This window comes from Enoplosus armatus, chromosome 3, assembly GCF_043641665.1.
Source record: "Enoplosus armatus isolate fEnoArm2 chromosome 3, fEnoArm2.hap1, whole genome shotgun sequence".
Lineage (NCBI taxonomy): Eukaryota > Metazoa > Chordata > Actinopteri > Centrarchiformes > Enoplosidae > Enoplosus > Enoplosus armatus.
The window spans coordinates 9,203,814-9,221,366 of record NC_092182.1 but is presented as its reverse complement, the minus strand read 5'-3'; the positions used below and the strand labels follow the sequence as shown (position 1 = coordinate 9,221,366).

General features: G+C 44.2%; 1 protein-coding gene across 1 annotated transcript in view; it reads left to right on the top strand.

The window, feature by feature from the left end:
• plxna1b (plexin A1b) overlaps positions 1-17,553 on the top strand; it is a 144,684-nt gene that overhangs the window by 62,922 nt on the left and 64,209 nt on the right. The window contains exons 5-8 of the mRNA XM_070902736.1: positions 1,347-1,470; positions 2,592-2,745; positions 3,880-3,979; positions 9,776-9,890. Coding sequence (XP_070758837.1) covers positions 1,347-1,470; positions 2,592-2,745; positions 3,880-3,979; positions 9,776-9,890 — 493 coding nt within the window. The remainder of the gene's footprint in view (positions 1-1,346; positions 1,471-2,591; positions 2,746-3,879; positions 3,980-9,775; positions 9,891-17,553) is intronic.

Below are 17,553 nucleotides of genomic sequence, written 5' to 3'. Positions count from 1 at the left end.
TTTCAGCACACACACACATCTTTGAAATTGCACACACAACCATGGACTTGAAGCAGTGATAACCTTCCGTTTGGGCACATTTTCGTCCTTGTGTCTTGAATGCAGCCTGCTCATTTCCTACCTGATAGTGTTTCCAAATCTGGCCGAGGCCCCTTGCAGGCAAAATGGGCGAGTATTAATTGGCAAATCATTTATAAGCCTCGTTTCAGCCCTCTGGTGCTTTTAGCCACATCTTATTAAGAGCTATGGTCGTTTCAATCAACAGTGGAAATGAACGAGGAACACACTGACATACACACACACGCACGCACGCACGCACGCACGCACGCACACACACACACACACACACACACACACACATATGCAGGTGCTTCTAGACAAATGAGCACACTACACTTCACATGAATTCATACTGTCACACACCAGAGGAGAGGTGGAAGGAAAAGAGGTCCATAATGAGAAAACATGTACATACCTTTGTGCATCTCTGCTCATGCCTGTACAGTGTGTGTGTGTGTGTGTGTGTGTTAGTGTTAGTGACTCTCGGGGGAGTGGTTGGCGACAGCTTTTTCTTGCTGAGTGTGAGTGAAGGCTAACTAAAGCAGGGGATGGGGCTGCTGCGCAAAGGAGTCAGTTAGCATTTTTTTTTTTTTCCGCCTCCCTCTTATTGTTGAGGCCTCGCAGAGTACCGTGTCAGCACTATCCTCTCACCACCGGGACCAGTTGTTGTTAGCACGAAGGTGAAGTGATAGCTAATGCATTATGAATAGCTAATAGTAAAACCGCTACAATACGGGGCTGTATGCTGATTTTTAGCACGATCAGTTGGCTCGTAATAAGCGGGGGAAATTGCTGACCCCATTGATATGCGGCTGGTAGGAATTGTATCATTTTTACGGTTCAGGGAAACTTTAATGATTGCCTGTATATCTTCTAAGAAGTTTAAATTGGGTGGGGGTGTAAAGTGAAAAGATGAGGGGGACTGGATGTTCATATAGCTTAGCGGTTCTTTCACAAATGTCAGGGCCAATAAGGTAATGATATAAAGGCCTACAGTAAATGCGGGGGGAAAGCTATTAGCCTATTTGTCTTTTATTATTGCTCCCATTTCTGTGGGACAGTGATGGCTGTACATGTTTGTCATCTTAATATGATTGTCATATTAGCTTAACAGTTGCTCATGTCCTCTGTCTCTTCTCTCCTCCTGTCACCTCTTGTTTCACTCAACTGTTCTTTCCCTCTTTTTCTCCTCACCTCTCTTCTTATTAATCCCCCCCCCCCCCCCCCGTCTCTCTTTCTTTACCTCTATCCTCTCGTTCTCCTCATCTTTTGCTGCTGCTCCCTAGTTGTTCACGCAAGGACCGCTGTGAACGAGCAGGAGAGCCCCAGAGGTTTGCCTCCGACCAGAGGCAGTGTGTGGAGCTCACCGTTCAGCCAAGAAATATCTCTGTCACCATGTCTGAAGTCCAGGTATTTCTTCTCTTTCTGTGGTCCCAGTTGTAGTAGAAATTACAGTTTTACCTTTTAAACAATGAAACAACATGAAAGTCTACAAAGGGATAAAACCTCAGGTTATGAAAACATAAGATTACTCAAGATCAGTGTCCACTGAAAAGACCCATTCCATGAAGCATACTTAACAGTGGTGCCATGATTCATTTCCACCTGCTCCTAAAAGATCTGAGTGGAAGAAATCAAGTCTGCATTTTTGCCGTTAAACTATCTTTATGCATCAACATCTACGTGAGTATCAGTGAAGTGTGACAAAACTTAACTTCTGAGTAAAATGCTTAAGAAATACAATATTTTCATACCTCTGCTGTATACAAAACTACACATCAGATTAGGACAAGACTTGAAATCCAAAATACAATCTCTACAGTTTGGAGCAGGTCTCCTGTTATTATCCATGTGTAAAACGTCTACATCAGCAAACTGGTACAACAACAGGGAAAACCGTTACAGAAAAAAGGTAATAACAGTGGACTGATCACACCATGTAGCTGTTGGGGGTGTACATAGTTTTTTCTTAGGCCTTTGTGTCATTGCTGTGGTGCTTGCCACAATTGGTAATGATATCCACATTGACCTTTAGTCATGAAAAGTCACAAAATCTTACACAAATGATGCAACTGTTGATGATGTCCGTGTTGATTTGATTGAGTCTTTGCTTTCCTCGGTCTTGTCATCTATATCATGGAAATCTGTAAGCGTGTGTGTGTGTGTTGCGTGTATGTGTGCGTGATAGCTCTCATTCTGTCAGCAGCTCCTCAATGTAACCACATAGTTTTGACTGATCACAGTTTGCCTCACTTTCTCTCTGCACATTAACACGTACACATTAACCTTGCTGTAATAGCTGCTCCGAATGACGCACACATGCACACACACACAAGCAGTCACCCTCTTTTTATTCCTGCTGCTGTCACACACACACATACCCACGCTTCACTCCCCTCCTTTCCCCAACGCCCATTAACCCTCATGTCATATCTTATAACAATCCATGTAGACCATGTCCTTCCATTGATCTTGCACTGATTGTCCCCCTCTCTCTCTCTCCCTCTCTCCCTCCCTCTCTTGCTCTCTAGCTGGTCCTCGAGGCTCGTAACGTGCCTGATCTGTCAGCGGGGGTCAACTGCTCCTTCGAGGACTACGTGGAGACGGAGGGACAGATCCAGGGTGGACACATCTTCTGCCTGTCTCCCTCCGTCCGGGACATCATCCCAATCACAAGGAACAAAGGTCGGGACAGGAAGGGCGAAGGGTGATGAAGTCACCGGGGTAGTGAGGTCACTGGGTGGTAGCAGTGGGCAGACAGGGTGTGGATATGGGGAGTTTTGGTGATATATGTGAGGAATTTAGTAATGGACTCTTTTATATTGGTGCTCCTTATTCCATTTGACATGTTTTATGTTGTATTTGTCCTTGCCATTTTCTCTCATCATATTTTTCTGTCGTTTTAAGTCATCTCCTCTTCTTTCCCTCTCCTTTGTGCCTATGTATAGCACATTATACAGAGTGTTCATCACCATGGGCTGATGCGTCTCCTCCTAAGGGGTCTTTAGCTGTGCATTGACCAGAACAGAATTTTAAGCTTACCAGATGATTTGCTTACTGCGTCTATATTCAAAATACCTTGTCACCATCAATAACGCTCGCCCATTTCCTTTCACAGCCCCAAACACGAGTCTACATTTATCTACTGAAAATAGAACTGTTTTTGAATTTCCATTATCATGCATTATGCACTGTTGTCAGTTTCATTTTATTTATTTTCTTCTATCTAACCGACACTGGTTATGCTCCTAACTTCTTTTCAAAGCGGTGCCTTCAGTGTGGTTTATCGTTATATTTAAAAATATCTGCATCCTTTCTTTTTTTTTTTTTCAGAGATTATGCACCTGTTTCATGTCCAATTCTGTCAAGCCAAGATGATAAAAAAAAACTTGTTTGGTATTCGCATTCAAAGCACTGAAAACATGTCAGGTAGTGCGCTCCAAGTTTCCTCAAAGCGACGTCTCGGTAGTTCTTCAACTGCGCCCATTATGCCCCATTATGAGTTCTCATCAGCTCTGGCATCCAAACACTGATTGGTGCTGCTATTTTTAATACCACCCTACTGTGGGTGTGACATGTGCCGTGTGTTGCTAAGCTACAGTCTTTCTTTGTGTGTGCGCGTTATCTGTTGAGGTCACACAAGTGGAATTTAAAATGGGACGATGTGTCGATGAATATATTGTTTTAATATACATCCAGTTAGTCACATCTAAATTAAGTTAGTAGGTAGGATTTTAGAGCTCTAATTAATTTGGGTTATATTTTTAGATTTAGAGAATAGTATTGTTCTAAAAATATTTACCTATCTGTTCGTTGCAGGTGACAAGCGGGTGGTGAAGCTCTATCTGAAATCCAAGGAGACGGGCAAGAAGTTTGCCAGCGTCGACTTTGTCTTCTACAACTGCAGCGTCCACCAGTCGTAAGTTACAACGGTTGAATATTTCTGGATGCATTTGATAGCCATTTATATTTTGTCTTGTTTTAGTCATTTCCCTCATGTTCTTTATAGAGACGATCTCTCAGTCCAGTCTCCCAGGGGGGCTGTCTCATGTTACTGTCCATGAGAGATACAGTTAGACACACACACACACACACCAATTTCCCACCCCCCCTCCGACCTCCACAGGAGGCTTGTGTTACCATCAGAGTGAAAAATCGAACGTGCCGTATATGAGAAACGGTTTGGATATGAGATGGTAATTCTAGTCTTATTATCATAACCCACGACACACGCTAATGATACCTCAATGATTAATTCATTACGTGATGGTCTGCAGTAATGCCTCCCAATCACAGACTCCCACCTCATTTATGCCTCTTCCCCACTTGATAAAACAAATGCTTCGAGCTTTTTGTAGCACTCAAATACTCAGTCTGGTACGTATTTACACAAGAAAGACAAAAGCAAATACAGTAATATGGTGAAGGAAGTCTTGTGCCTTTTCCGATGAGTTAGTCTCCTTCACGCTCCAGATGCCCTCAGCTTTCTGCCCAATCGCAGTTCACTGCCCTCCTAATCCACCTTCTGCTGAAAATCTCCACCACCCATCGAGCCACACCCCTAGGTCAGTCCTACCACGAGCCCGATGCACCCTGCCGGGGTAAAAGAATCCTCCAATTCCCCCACCCCGCCCCACGCAATACCCTCCCTCCTGTCCATCCACGGCTGATCCAGGGGAGGCTGAAACGTCTGCTGGGGTATTAGCCTTGGGGCAGCAGATGGCTCTGAGGCCCCTGGGGTACAGCAGGGCTCCATCCTGGCTTCCCTCTGGATGTTAGATGAGCCTCCTTTGAGGATTGTCCGCAAACACACACGCACATACACGTAGACATGCACAGCCACATCTCTCTCTGCTCTGTCACCTACATTGACGCCCTGAATGTCTTGGACACCTAATCCGTTTCTCTGACCTTTACCCCAGCTACCCCCGTCTCTGCCCTCGTACAGAAAATCCCCTTTCACAACAACGATGATTAGCTCAGCTGGTTAAGGGTGTGGTGGTTTACAATGTCGACTCACAGTTGATTCATCTCCCATAAGGACCCCGTGATGTTTGCTCTCAGGGTAGATTTGCATCAGATGTAAATCCTGCGGTGTAAAGTTGCTTCATGTTAGAATAGAAAAACACCCAATTAAAGAAAAGGTGTAACATAGTCTCCAAATGGATGTATAATTAAATGTCACACATTAAAGATCCTAATATGGCAATGATCTCACAAACCAAGAAATGTCTGAGAAGTGACGCAGACTAGAGAGTCGCCCATTTGAAGATATTACCCCAATGAACTCTGATTAAATCCGCTCCCTGGGCTGATCTAATACAGCCTCCGAGTGATGTAATGGACGCATTTAATGAAGTTACAGATATGGCACGTTGCATCTTCGGCGGCGACTCTGATGGCGACGAGAGATGCTGAGATAAGAATCCCATTTGGAGCTGGTTCTCCGGCCCGCATACCCGCCGTGCCCCCCGGACGTCAGTGTGTGGCGTCTGATGAGATCAGACTGGTAATGTCGTTGGCGTAATGACTTCAGGCCCACACAGCCACATGCAAGGCCCTGTTTCCAGAGTGCTTGTTCATTCTTTGCAGAGCTAAGTTTCCCTCTAATGGGCTTAAACTCAAAATACTGCCGGCTTTTACACAGTGAAGGATGCAGACGCTCTCAAAACATACAGAAACACATTTCCGAGCAGAAACAATATTCATCAGATGTGCCTTCATGAATTCCCGCATATATATTTTTGCGGTCTCATGCAGTACTGTTATTTCATACAGTATGCATACTGTATACTTCTAACATCAACACTACCTTTTGTGAGGCAAGGAATGGGCCCGACATCGGAATCGCCCCATCATGTTTCTTAATAGTTTACACTCACATACTGACACCCAAAAAACACACACCCCTCCCACTTATTTACTCAACTGATTACGTCGTGGCCCTTGCCTTTTCAAAAATGCCATAAATTTGCATAGTGGTATTAATCTAATTAGAATTCCCACTGTTTCAGTTTAAGGGTTGCCGAGATTGAAATAGAAAATCACCCACGGCCATGATTGCTCCTTAATTAAATATTTCCATACGCTTTTTCTCATTCCACAGCCCCCCATTTATTAAAGATAGGGAGGATAGGCTGGCAATGAATTGGGGTTTAACTGTCTGTATAAGGCCGCATGAAGCACCTTTTTCTCACATTGGTTAATGTGGCTTGGGCAGCGACTGGGTCATTTGTTGTGTGATTGAGGGTGCTCTTAGAGTAATTGGGAGAAAAACTGTATTGAGTGTCATAGAAAGAATTTTTTTTTTGATGGTGAAGAATGTAAAAAGTTGTGGATCCAAGGACTGACAGAGAGAATTAGTGCAGTTCAAAAGATTTGGAATTAGACAATACAATTTTAAGCATTGTTTTCTAAAGGTTGCTGCAATTTCTGGGCCCGTGACAGGCACATTCATATTGCACTATTTTCCTGTGAACTAAACACTCAAACATGCATTGATAAAATGATGTTCATGAATACTAGTCCCTCTGTGTTTTATCACCCCCCCCACCCCCCCCCCCAAATTTGAAAGGGATCCAGTAATGATAGGATAGACTATTCTAGAGGCCCATTACATTATTCACCTCCACTCCTTTGAAATTAATAGTAGCCAATAAATAACTCATTTTGCCAAGTGCAGGAGTGTCGAACGCACCTCACTGGGAGAGCGGATTGTATTTAGCACTCCAAACTGGCCGAGGAGAGGAGAGAGGAGGAAATCACAGCCTATTGTGTCGGACCCTGAAAAAAACACTACTGCTCCAAAGCTAGCATAGCTCGATTAGCATCTGAATATGAACAGATTAAATTAGCATTATGAGCGTGGCCATACGGGGAGCGTGTCTGCAGCCGCTCAAAGCCTCTGAGTGGCTAAGGGCGATGGCGAGTGACAGGAAGGAGGAATAAGGAGATACTGGGGGGTCTGAAAAAGGCAGCCCACCCCTGGACAAGAGAAGAAGAATTATCGAACCTACCCAAATGGCCCTGGGTGGGCTTTTCCTTAAAAGGGTTTGTGCCCAGGGTAAAATAGAGGTTTTGAGATCCTAAGGCAGCTCGTGACAGGGGGCCCTGGGTTACTTCGAGGAACCAAAGAGCGAGCAGCAGGGGGTTGTCAGACAGGGCCTACTGCTGGCCTTGGGTGGCAGACATAATGGCACCGCCTTTTATTTCAAAGGGCGTGTTCATAAAAGTCACATAAAGTTGGTAGTGGTTACCTGCTGACATTTTGCTCGTTATTTCAAAGTCACTGGTACACTAACAAGGTTGGTTTGACATGAATAAAAGATGAAAGTCAGGATAAAAGTGGTTATTATCAGGGCTCAGCGACAGATGTGTTTTTTTGGATATGAACTGCTAACTATACATTGTACTGATCACTGTTTGGTTTTGGTTACCTGCTGTGTTAAGTTGGTGCTGTACTGTATTTTGATGAGCACTGATCCATTGGTGGGGCCCCGACAAAAGTAAAGACTCTTTGACATTCAAAATAGTGACTGTTGCAGAGCTAACAAGCTACACAATGAGCACGGCTAACCTGCCACGTGTTCATTTGTGTTTTGCATCAGTATCATCTGCTCTTTTGTTCAGCATTGGTCTTCTGTTTCTAACTAAGTCACTAGGGACAGAACATTGCGATTAAACCCCCCAGTTTTGTCTGTGAGAGCACTGTATGCTAACCTAACCTAGCGTAGCCTAATCGCTTTCCCTCCATTTGCTGGCAACATTGACAAATCTCCTACTTGCTCTTGTGTGGTATTAAGAGGCCTGTTATTTCCTTAGCCACACATCCCTCATTCTAAATGGACAGCTTCTCTCAGCACAATGCTAAATCGGTCAATTAAAGCGGCAGTGGGATTGAATTAAGCTCCAGCCTCTGATCTCGCTCGAAAGGGAGGGGTCTGGGCTGGAAACGATCACTTACAGTGCGCACCTAACAAACGAGCGGCCCTAATTGATCCAAATGAATCCACGTCAGGTTTTGATGGAATCGTATACGGGCTCAAGAGTTAAAGCCTTCATTTTTCATACGGATTAGGGGATGGGCAGTTGGCATTTTACACAGGGTTAAAACACACTTGAGAGGTTGTTGGGAGTGTGCTCATAGCAGTTCAGACAGATGCGCAAATTCACACCTGGCAGATGTGGTTGAATACAAATCAGCCTGTATGTTAAGTACCACGCTCTTTTTATTGTTATGGATCCAGACTTGCTTACCTTGACTGTATTAAATGTAGTATTTTATTATATTCCCAATAAACCATATGCTCACACAAACCATAATAGCTAGATGAGTCACAGAGAAGAAGTTCTGAAACTGAACTATAATAGGCTTTGTAATAAAATGAAACAATTTTATTTGTAAGCTCATAATGGGTACATTAGATAATGCAGCGCACATAAATGAGATACCAAGTAGCGTAGTTTCTCCCGAGAGCTGAGACAGGACCAATAACGTGAAGCTGTGTTGATAAACTGTGCACTTGAACCTGTCTGGTTCTCCTCTGCAGGTCTCCTTCGATGTGAACACACACACACACACACACACACACACACACACACACACACACACATTCGTACTCACCAACTTCCTCCCTCTCCCTTGAGACTCCCACGCAGAGCCCCGCGGGCTACATCCCCCTTTTCCTATTTTCTCCCCTCTCTCTCTCCCACGATACCTGGCGTCTCCACCTCTCTCAGGGAAATCCACCTGCGTTTGATCTCTCCCTCTCTTCTTTCTCCCATCTTTCTCTTTCAGCCTGTCTATCTGCACCTCGCCTCAGCTAAAGCAGGTGAATTTAAAATGGTGGAGCGCTCTTAGCCCCACGGATGAAAGAGAGCTTTAGACAAAGAACCGAGGGGGGGTGGGGGGGTGGATGGATAGAGCGAGAGGCAGCGACGGAGGGACAGAAAGAGAGGCTCAGGGCTGAATGGATAGAGAGAATGATACAGCAGAGGTATAGAAAGAGGGAGAAGAAGCGAAATATATGCAGAGAGTAGGCCGATTGTGAGGAAGCGATGGACAGTTACAAGCGAGTGGGGAGTTGATGAATGAGGGAAGTGAGGGGCAGAAAGAGGTTAAGACAGTTGATAAAATGGAAGGATGAAAAGTGATAGGAAGAAAATATGATTCAGGGACATTGGATGATAAATAGACAGTGAAAGGAAGAAAGTCTGAGAAAAAAATAAGACTTAAGATTTAAAAATACAAAGAACACAGGTGGATAGGTATTTACATTTTAGTTTATCCTGTGGTATATCACAGTCAGTACTATTTTTCCCCAATCACAGATCACACGTGTAAATCTTAGCCCATTTTCAGCCCCCCTCTTTTTAATTCTCCCTATACATGTACTATAAACTAGAACCATGGCTATATTCCTTATTTCAGTGAACTTAGGAAGGAGATGACATGGAGGAGATTTAACAAAGTGAAATGCTGACCACTTGTAACCAGTTTATCAGTTTGTTTACCACATAAAGTATGCGATATTACTGGTTCAAAGTCAGTAAGTCTTGTTTGTTGTATGTAAATACAATGTGACACCACTTCATTCGGTCTTGTTTTTTTGCCGTCACTCTGCTTTGTCAAATGAAGCAATGATGCAAGAAGTAAAATTATTTATTTATATTATTTATAACTTTCTAACCATCTCCTCATCTCTCTCTGTCATAGCTGCCTTTCCTGTGTAAACGGGTCGTTCCCATGCCACTGGTGCAAGTACCGCCACATGTGCACCCAGAACGCCAATGACTGCTCTTTCCAGGAGGGCCGCGTCAACATCTCTGAGGTAAGATTCACGCTGCTGATTCATAAATATTGCTGTCATTTTTATAGCCCTAATGCAATTTTCTGTGTATTCTCCTTGACATAAACGTGTGATAAGTCCAAAAATGCAGCTCAGGAGATTAGATTTTTTATAGTCTGGCTAAATGTATTATTTCTTTTTTTTTTATCTATAGATTTTAGCAAATCTACCCTAGTTCCTTGTGATATAACCGTTTTTCACATGCACTGTGGCTGTGATCACACAATGAAAGCTTGGTAATTTTCTCATACATGCAAACACAAATTATAACAACATAGGCACAAATTGTATTCAGCCACACACACACCTTTACCCTCGCACCTTCTGTGGCTTTCGCTTCAGGGTTTCCTCACATCACCCTGCTGTGTGTGTCTGCTGTCTGTATGTGTAATAGTGGCTCTTGGCACAGTGACAACAGCTTGTGTACTGTGCAGCAATAATTCTGTCGTGGCCCATAAGGCCATAAGCAGGCTGGGATGAATGACTGTCTATGGAAATACTGCCTTGTTCTTACATAGCCAAATGCTGCATTAGCATAAAAGCTAATATCAATCGTGCCGAGTGGCGGATACAGCGGGCGACATGCAAGGCATAACAAGTGTTTGTCAACTGCTGGAGTGTGTGCGAGGATATTAGTGATGGACACACAGCCATGCTCTGTTTTCACTGTGCTTTTTCTTTTTTCTTTCACTCCCTCATACACACCAAACACAGTCTAGCATGTATTAACAGGCACTGAAAAATGCATTCAAATGCATATCTTCTCAATGCATGTAAATCCACTGCACTCCCAAGTGACTGACAGTCATGCCTGTTCTTTATCTGATTTATACCTCACACACATAAATGCACAAATACACACATACACACAATTCCCCCCTATCTCCTTATGTTTGTGGTCTGAATCCCCCTGTTATCTCTATGCAGATTAAAGCCCCCCCTTGATGGCCGGCCTGAATCACCGGCCTTTATTAATTGGTCAACCTTTATCCAATTACTTTCCTCTTTATCTCCTCTCTCAACCGGAGCTGTGTAGAATCCAAAACACTAGCATGCAAAACCACAGCCTCCGTGCCCATCCAAAACAACACACGGGCCCAGCCTTCACGCCTCACGGAGCTAATGTTAGCGGATTAGTGCGCCCATCTGCAAGACATGGGGAGAGCGCTGGCTAGCACACTCTGAGCTGAGAGAGGCCAGAGGGGCAACGGATGGATAAACAGGAAAGGCCTGCAGTGACAAAAGGAAAAAACGAAGGAAAGCAGTGTGTGCAAGTAAACATATAAACTGCGAAGTAATAATGGTGAACGACAGGAGAGGAGGACTCTTTGAGTACCAGACAAGGTGGAACGTGTATTAGTGCAAGGTCTCCATCTGTCCACATGCATGTAGATGAAAATCTCATGCAACAAAGTCCTCTTTTTATTCAGGGGTAATGTAAAAGAGATGTTTTTGGTGCAGTACGTTTAGAGGTTGGTTCAAACCAGGATGAGCAAGAACAAAGAAAGACAGCATGACAAGGGGAAGGAGACAAATGGACGGAGAGGGAGATGAAGGGATTGAGAGAGTGGAAGAGCGAGAGAGGCAGCAGGAAGAAGGAAAGGATAGACAGACCGGCTGACGGTGGCATGTGGACAGAGAGACCTCTCCTGTCACCTCGTCTGCCCAAGAAACCACCGACCACATGCTCCACTAGAGAATCCATCATCTGCACTGTCACACACACACACACACACACACACACACCATAGACACACAGCTACTATACTTTGTGTCTTTCATGCCTAAAAGTGTAAACATTCTGACAGTGACATGCACGCGCACACACACACACATACAGAGTCATTCATCATCCTTCTCCTAGCTGCCATATCCATTAGTTGCGCTTTCAATGCCCCAACAAGTACAGCTCTTCCTGTAGGCTAGACTTATCCTTCCTCCTCCCCAGGGCCCGTCTCTCTCTCTCTCTCTCTCTCTCTACACCCCGTCCCTCACCACTTTGATGCTCATTCACCCCATCTTGTGCTCATCCTTCTTTTTCTTCACCTTGCTTGCTCTGTGTAAGGATTATATATAGTTAAAGAAAGGAGAAAGAGGACAGAAATGTGGTAATGGCTTGGCATGCCATTAGGGACGTGTGTGTGTGTGTGTGTGTGTGTGTGTGTGTGTGTGTGTGTGTGTGTGTGTGTGTGTGTGTGTGTGTGTGTGTGTGTGCGTGTGTGTGTGTGCGCACATATGCTTGCACCCTTAATTTAGACCTCAAACGATCCTTTTTGCCGTGCTGTGGCTTAACTCTGAATACAAATAGCAGTGTTTAACATAAGAGTGAAATCGGCTCTCCTGATAGCAGACATTTCATTCAGTAGACCGGATTAAATAAGACTCATCTTCAACTGCGATCAAAGGCCACATAGAAGTTTTCTCATGGGTTGAGAGGTGGCGGCTCCTCACATCTGACTCTGTGTGGTCTGAGTGATGTTGTATCGACTAGACAGTAGAGCAAAGAGGGAGTATGGGACCAGCTGGTCAAATGTCCAAGTCCTTACATATAGGGGCCAAGGCCGAGGTTGACAGCTGAACTTTGAACTCGATCAACCCTCTCTCTTCCCCTGCTTCACTGTTATTCTTCCATTTCTTCACTAGCCTGACAGAAATGCGAAAACCTTAAAAAATGAAAAGTTGCAGCTCAATAAAAATCAATAAACGTCAGTGTCCTCATTCTGAATATAATAAACGTTTGACAGTTTGAACATCAAACATGTCTTCCCCTCCATCCTTAATTTCTTTCTTCCTCTTCAAGTGTTTCGCTCTCATGTCCGACAGTATCTGAATCTTGTTGCCATGGCAACCCAGAGGATCGGCATGTTGCAGATGATGACTTCTTTCTTCCTCCTTTATTTTATGTTCGCCTTCTCGCACAGCCAGCAATCTCGTGCTTTTTGTGATTTCCAGGCAAAAAAAAAAGTAAGTTAAAAACTGGATTATACAAGCCAACCAAAGGAGTAAAAGTGTTGTTTGTTTTTGTGAACAGACTGTGTCAAGATAGGGAAGAAACAGAGGGAAAGAAAATGGATAGACAGAGGAAGCAGGGAGGAAATAAATATAATGAGTGACATTTCCAAATCAAATATGCATGAATCAACAATGCCTCCAATGGCACAACAAACAAATTCTCGAATTAAGGAGCGACCGTGCGGAAAATTGCAGGAGAGGAGTAAGAGTTTCTTTATTATAAACAAAAAAAGGGAAGCAAGGGAGGGAGGCTGAAGTGAAATAAGGAAAGACTCCTTCCTTTATTCATATAGTGAAGTTTTTACTTTTCTTCCTTTGTCTCCTTTCCTTTTCTAAGGAACTTGATTGCCATTTCTTTCTCTACTTTTCTCCCTCCTTTCGTTTCCTCCTCCTGCTCTCCTTCTTTCTCCTTCCACACCCCTGGAGAGAAAGTGCTATTCTGAGCCAAAGCCTTGATGAGTGCCAGGCAAGGTTCGGGGTGGTTGGGCTCAGCTATGTTAAGACATGCTTACGTGTTTGTTTTGCTGCAAAGCAAGGCTCAGTCTCACTCGAGCAATCAAGGCAGCGGTTAACTTGATTGAGACTTGTGGGTACAGCGCCACTTTTTTCCCCCCTAAAGTCTCTGGCTGTCGCTTTTCACCGTTTTCATCTCTCTCTCTCTTTGCTCCTCTTCTTTTTTTTGTCATTTTGAGTTTTAGCTTAACACACAACAGGTTTTCTCCCGTACTTTTTAAACAATGCGGATATTGTTTGTTTTGGGTTTAGGTCCAGACTGAGGACAATCTAAGAGTGATGGGCCTCACATTCCAAATGTGGTTAAGTGGTTTGCATTTATGTCCAAACTCCACATTATTTTGAATGTAATACAGTGTTCATTGGCATTGTGTTATTGTACATCTAACAGTCACAGTCGCTGCTCCATCAGTGTCCTCTTCTACATTTATTTTTGGTGTGTCCTCCATGTCTGTGTGCCATGGAATCTGTGGCTCCAGTGATGAATTTTTACAAAATCAACACCTTCCGCTCCTCGTCCTCCGCCTGTCCCCTCTTTGTATGGATGCACGATGGGTTAAACAATGTCACCCTCATTCCTTTCTTTCTCCTCCACCTTCTTCCTCTTCCTCCTCCTTGTGCAGTTGTATGCATGAAAATCTTTAAAGCAATAGATGTTTTTGAGAAATTTGCTTTGTTGCTGAGAGTTAAATGAGAAGATCTTCGCCACTCTTATATATGCACAGTACATATGTAGCTGGAACCAGCAGCCAGTTAGCTTAGCTTAGCATAAAGATTGGAAACTGAGGGGGACACCAAGGCTGGTTCTGCCCAAAGGTGAAAAAAAAAATCTGCCCACCAGCAACTTTATATCTCACTAATTAACACATTGTTACAAGTGTAAAATTGTCTGTTTGTTGTTTGGGGGTGATGTGCTGGACTATTTCTTGGCTTGGAGCTGTAGCCAGGTAATCAGCGGAGACACCAGGAAGTTACTGGTGGTTACTGGTCCTGGCCAAGAAATAGCCTGATAGTGAGATATAAGGTGTTATGTAATGAGCTTCAGAGGTGCTTGTAGGTGGAATTTGTTACCTTTGAACAGACCCAGGCTAACTGTTTCCTCCTGTTTCCAGTCTTTGTGCTGAGCTAAGCTAACTGGCTGCTGGCTGTAGCTACATTTTTACTGTACGGACATGACAGTGCTATCAATCTTCTCATCTAACTTTTGGCAAAAAAGCAAATAAGCGTATTTCAAAATGTTGAACTATTCATTTTTAATACACTCAAAAATACATACATACTTCAGGCACACAGTACAGATAAGCATGCATGTGCATCGAAGCATCGCTGCAGTTCTGTGCTGGTAGACACACTCACACTCAAGCTCTACTGTCTGTTGCCAATGACAGAAATGTAATGTTAGTGTATGACACATTGTCCCTAGACACTACATTAATTAGAGAGGCTCGATATAGGCTGCACTCGGAACAAAGTATAACAATACACATGAATATATTTTCTCAAGAGCTGTCTTTCTCTCACACCCTTAACCAGGCACATACACTTATAGCGTACAGCCTACACACACATTCTTAAACAGTCACAGAAACACATGCTTACTCTCTCTCTCTCTCTCTCTCTCTCTCTCTCACACACACACACACACACTCCATGGCTGAAAGGGTTATTTGTGATGGAGGTGTGAAGGCCCTGAACCGTGACATTCTGGCACACTGTGTTTACCCTGGCTGGTACTCAGACACTGAGCAGAACACACACACACTCCAGAGAAGGACATCCCACAGATTGCAGGCCAAGGCTGCTTGAGGGGCCTCGCTGTGTGCATGGATATACGTGTGTGTTTGTCTATACTGCTTTAGCGTCAGTGTGTGTGACTGTCACTGGTTCTTATCAGGACAAAGCACAACCAGCAGCACAGGGCTGCAGGGGGCATGGGGGTGGGGGTGGGGGGTGGTGTGTGCGAGTGGTTAAAAAATATCTACCCTCTCCTTCTTTTCTCCTTCTTCTCTCCCTCCTGGTATCTTTATCTGTCAGCAATATCTGTCTTCACCCCTCATCATCATCCTTTATTTTTTCCTCCCTTCTCTTCCCACACAGTGTCGTCACCCAAATCATGTTTCAGCAGCGTTCTCACCTTTTTTCTGCCCACTGTCATGATCCACAGAATACATTCTTGTCCATCTGTCCTTCCCTCTTCCATCATCTTTTTTTCCTATGCCTCATCTATCACCATACACAACAATAAACATCCACCCACATGCGTGTGTTTCTGCCTAATATTAAGGGGAGACGTGCTTAAGCCACATTTAATAAAATATAAACAATGTTGGGAAGAGGGAACAGATAAATGAGGAAATGGGAAGAAGTGGGATGTAATATCCCTCATGCAGCTCTCCAAAACAGTGCAGTCCTTCCAGTGCTTTATTTATTTCACAGAGGACAGACAAAAGACGGACAGAGGTGCAGTAATTGAGACCAGATGTAAACAGAGAGGAAGGGAAGAAAAGAAAAAAGTAAAGAAAGAAACAAAGACGAGGGCAGGGAGGCAAGTAGAGAACCCTGGCAGTAACAAGCAGCAGATTACATCCAGAGTGACGCATTTTATTTTCCAAACGCGCTCCACGCTTGAGGGGGAGGGAGGAGAGGGAGAAACTAAGGGAACATGGAGAGGAAGTGGAGGCGACAGGGTGAAGTAACCACATGCCGCCTTTGCCAGATGGATCTTATTCGGACCGTGATCGTCCAGCGATTAACCCTTGGTTTGGTTTGGTAGCGGTGAACTTCCTTTCGCTGTTCAAACCACTCCTGACATCCCTCCAACCGTTTTGTGGACTTTGTCAGGAAACTTGTCAGACACTTGTCCAAGAGTCAATAATCGCATTTCCACCTCGGGGGAAATCAGAGAGGGATTGTATCAGGTGTTTTGGCAAACTCTCTTATACGTCCCTCTAATTTGTTAATAGAGAACAATGCAGCAAATTGACAAAGTGTAAGTGTTTTTTTTTTGAGTACTGGTAATGTAATTCAGCCCCTCAGTCACGTACTTCTGTGTGTGTGTGTGTGTGTGTGTGTGTGTGTGTGTGTGTGTGTGTGCTTCCCACACGATCAGGGAAAGAAAAAGGCAGGGGAGATTTGGATCTTGTCCCTAGATGCCTGGACTCGCGCACTGATGTGTTCACAGGCTAACACACACATGCATGGCCTGTCACACATGTGCATGCAGATGTTTCATCTCTTCTTCTCTCTCTCTGGCTATTTTTAGCCTCACCGTCCCACAGCTTATTTTCCTTCTTCCCTCTCCTCCAGCTCTTCCTCCTGTTTTATTTTTTTCAGAAGCTTTTCCCCTAAAATTCACTCACTTACTCTTGAAGCATCCTCGCATCGTGCATCAATCCCTTCCCAACAGAAGGCAGGGAGGGTGGGTCACCCTGGCTGGGAGACACTGTGGAGAGACCAGCCTGTCGTACCCTAAGAAGTGTGCTTAGTAGACAACTACACAAGGACGACAGAGTTATATTTATGGAAGAGGGTGGAGTTTAGCAAATGCAGCTTGCTTTAAGTGTTTAGTGTTTATGCAGATTTGAAGGACACTTACTTGGACTAATTGGTTGAAAACTGTTAATCCGTACATGACATTGAGAAAATGTAAAGCAAGTCAGTTGAGCTCAGCACTGGCAACATCGCTGCCAGGTTATTCTTTCCTCGGATGTAATCCTACGCCGCCCGGCAAGGCCCACTGATTCAGCGAGCATGACCCCAGCTATGCCAACATGCTGGCTGCAGCGGTGAATACAAGATCAGCGAGCGCTTAATGAAGAGCTAATGTGAAGTAAAGATTCTCACAAACACACACACACACACACACACACACACACACACACACACACACACACACACACACACACACACACACACAGGAATATGATGATATGGTAGGTGCACAGGGGTTTGCAGGCCATGCATGAGCGTGTTTCAGTGTTTGTGTCTCCGTGTCAGTCACAGGTCCCGGCGGTTTAATTATTCAGGCTGTATTAAATCTTCATTTCCGCAGCCCTCACAGTCAGCCCCACCTAATGGTGAACACAGATGAATATTGCATTTTCACCATCAACCCTCGTGT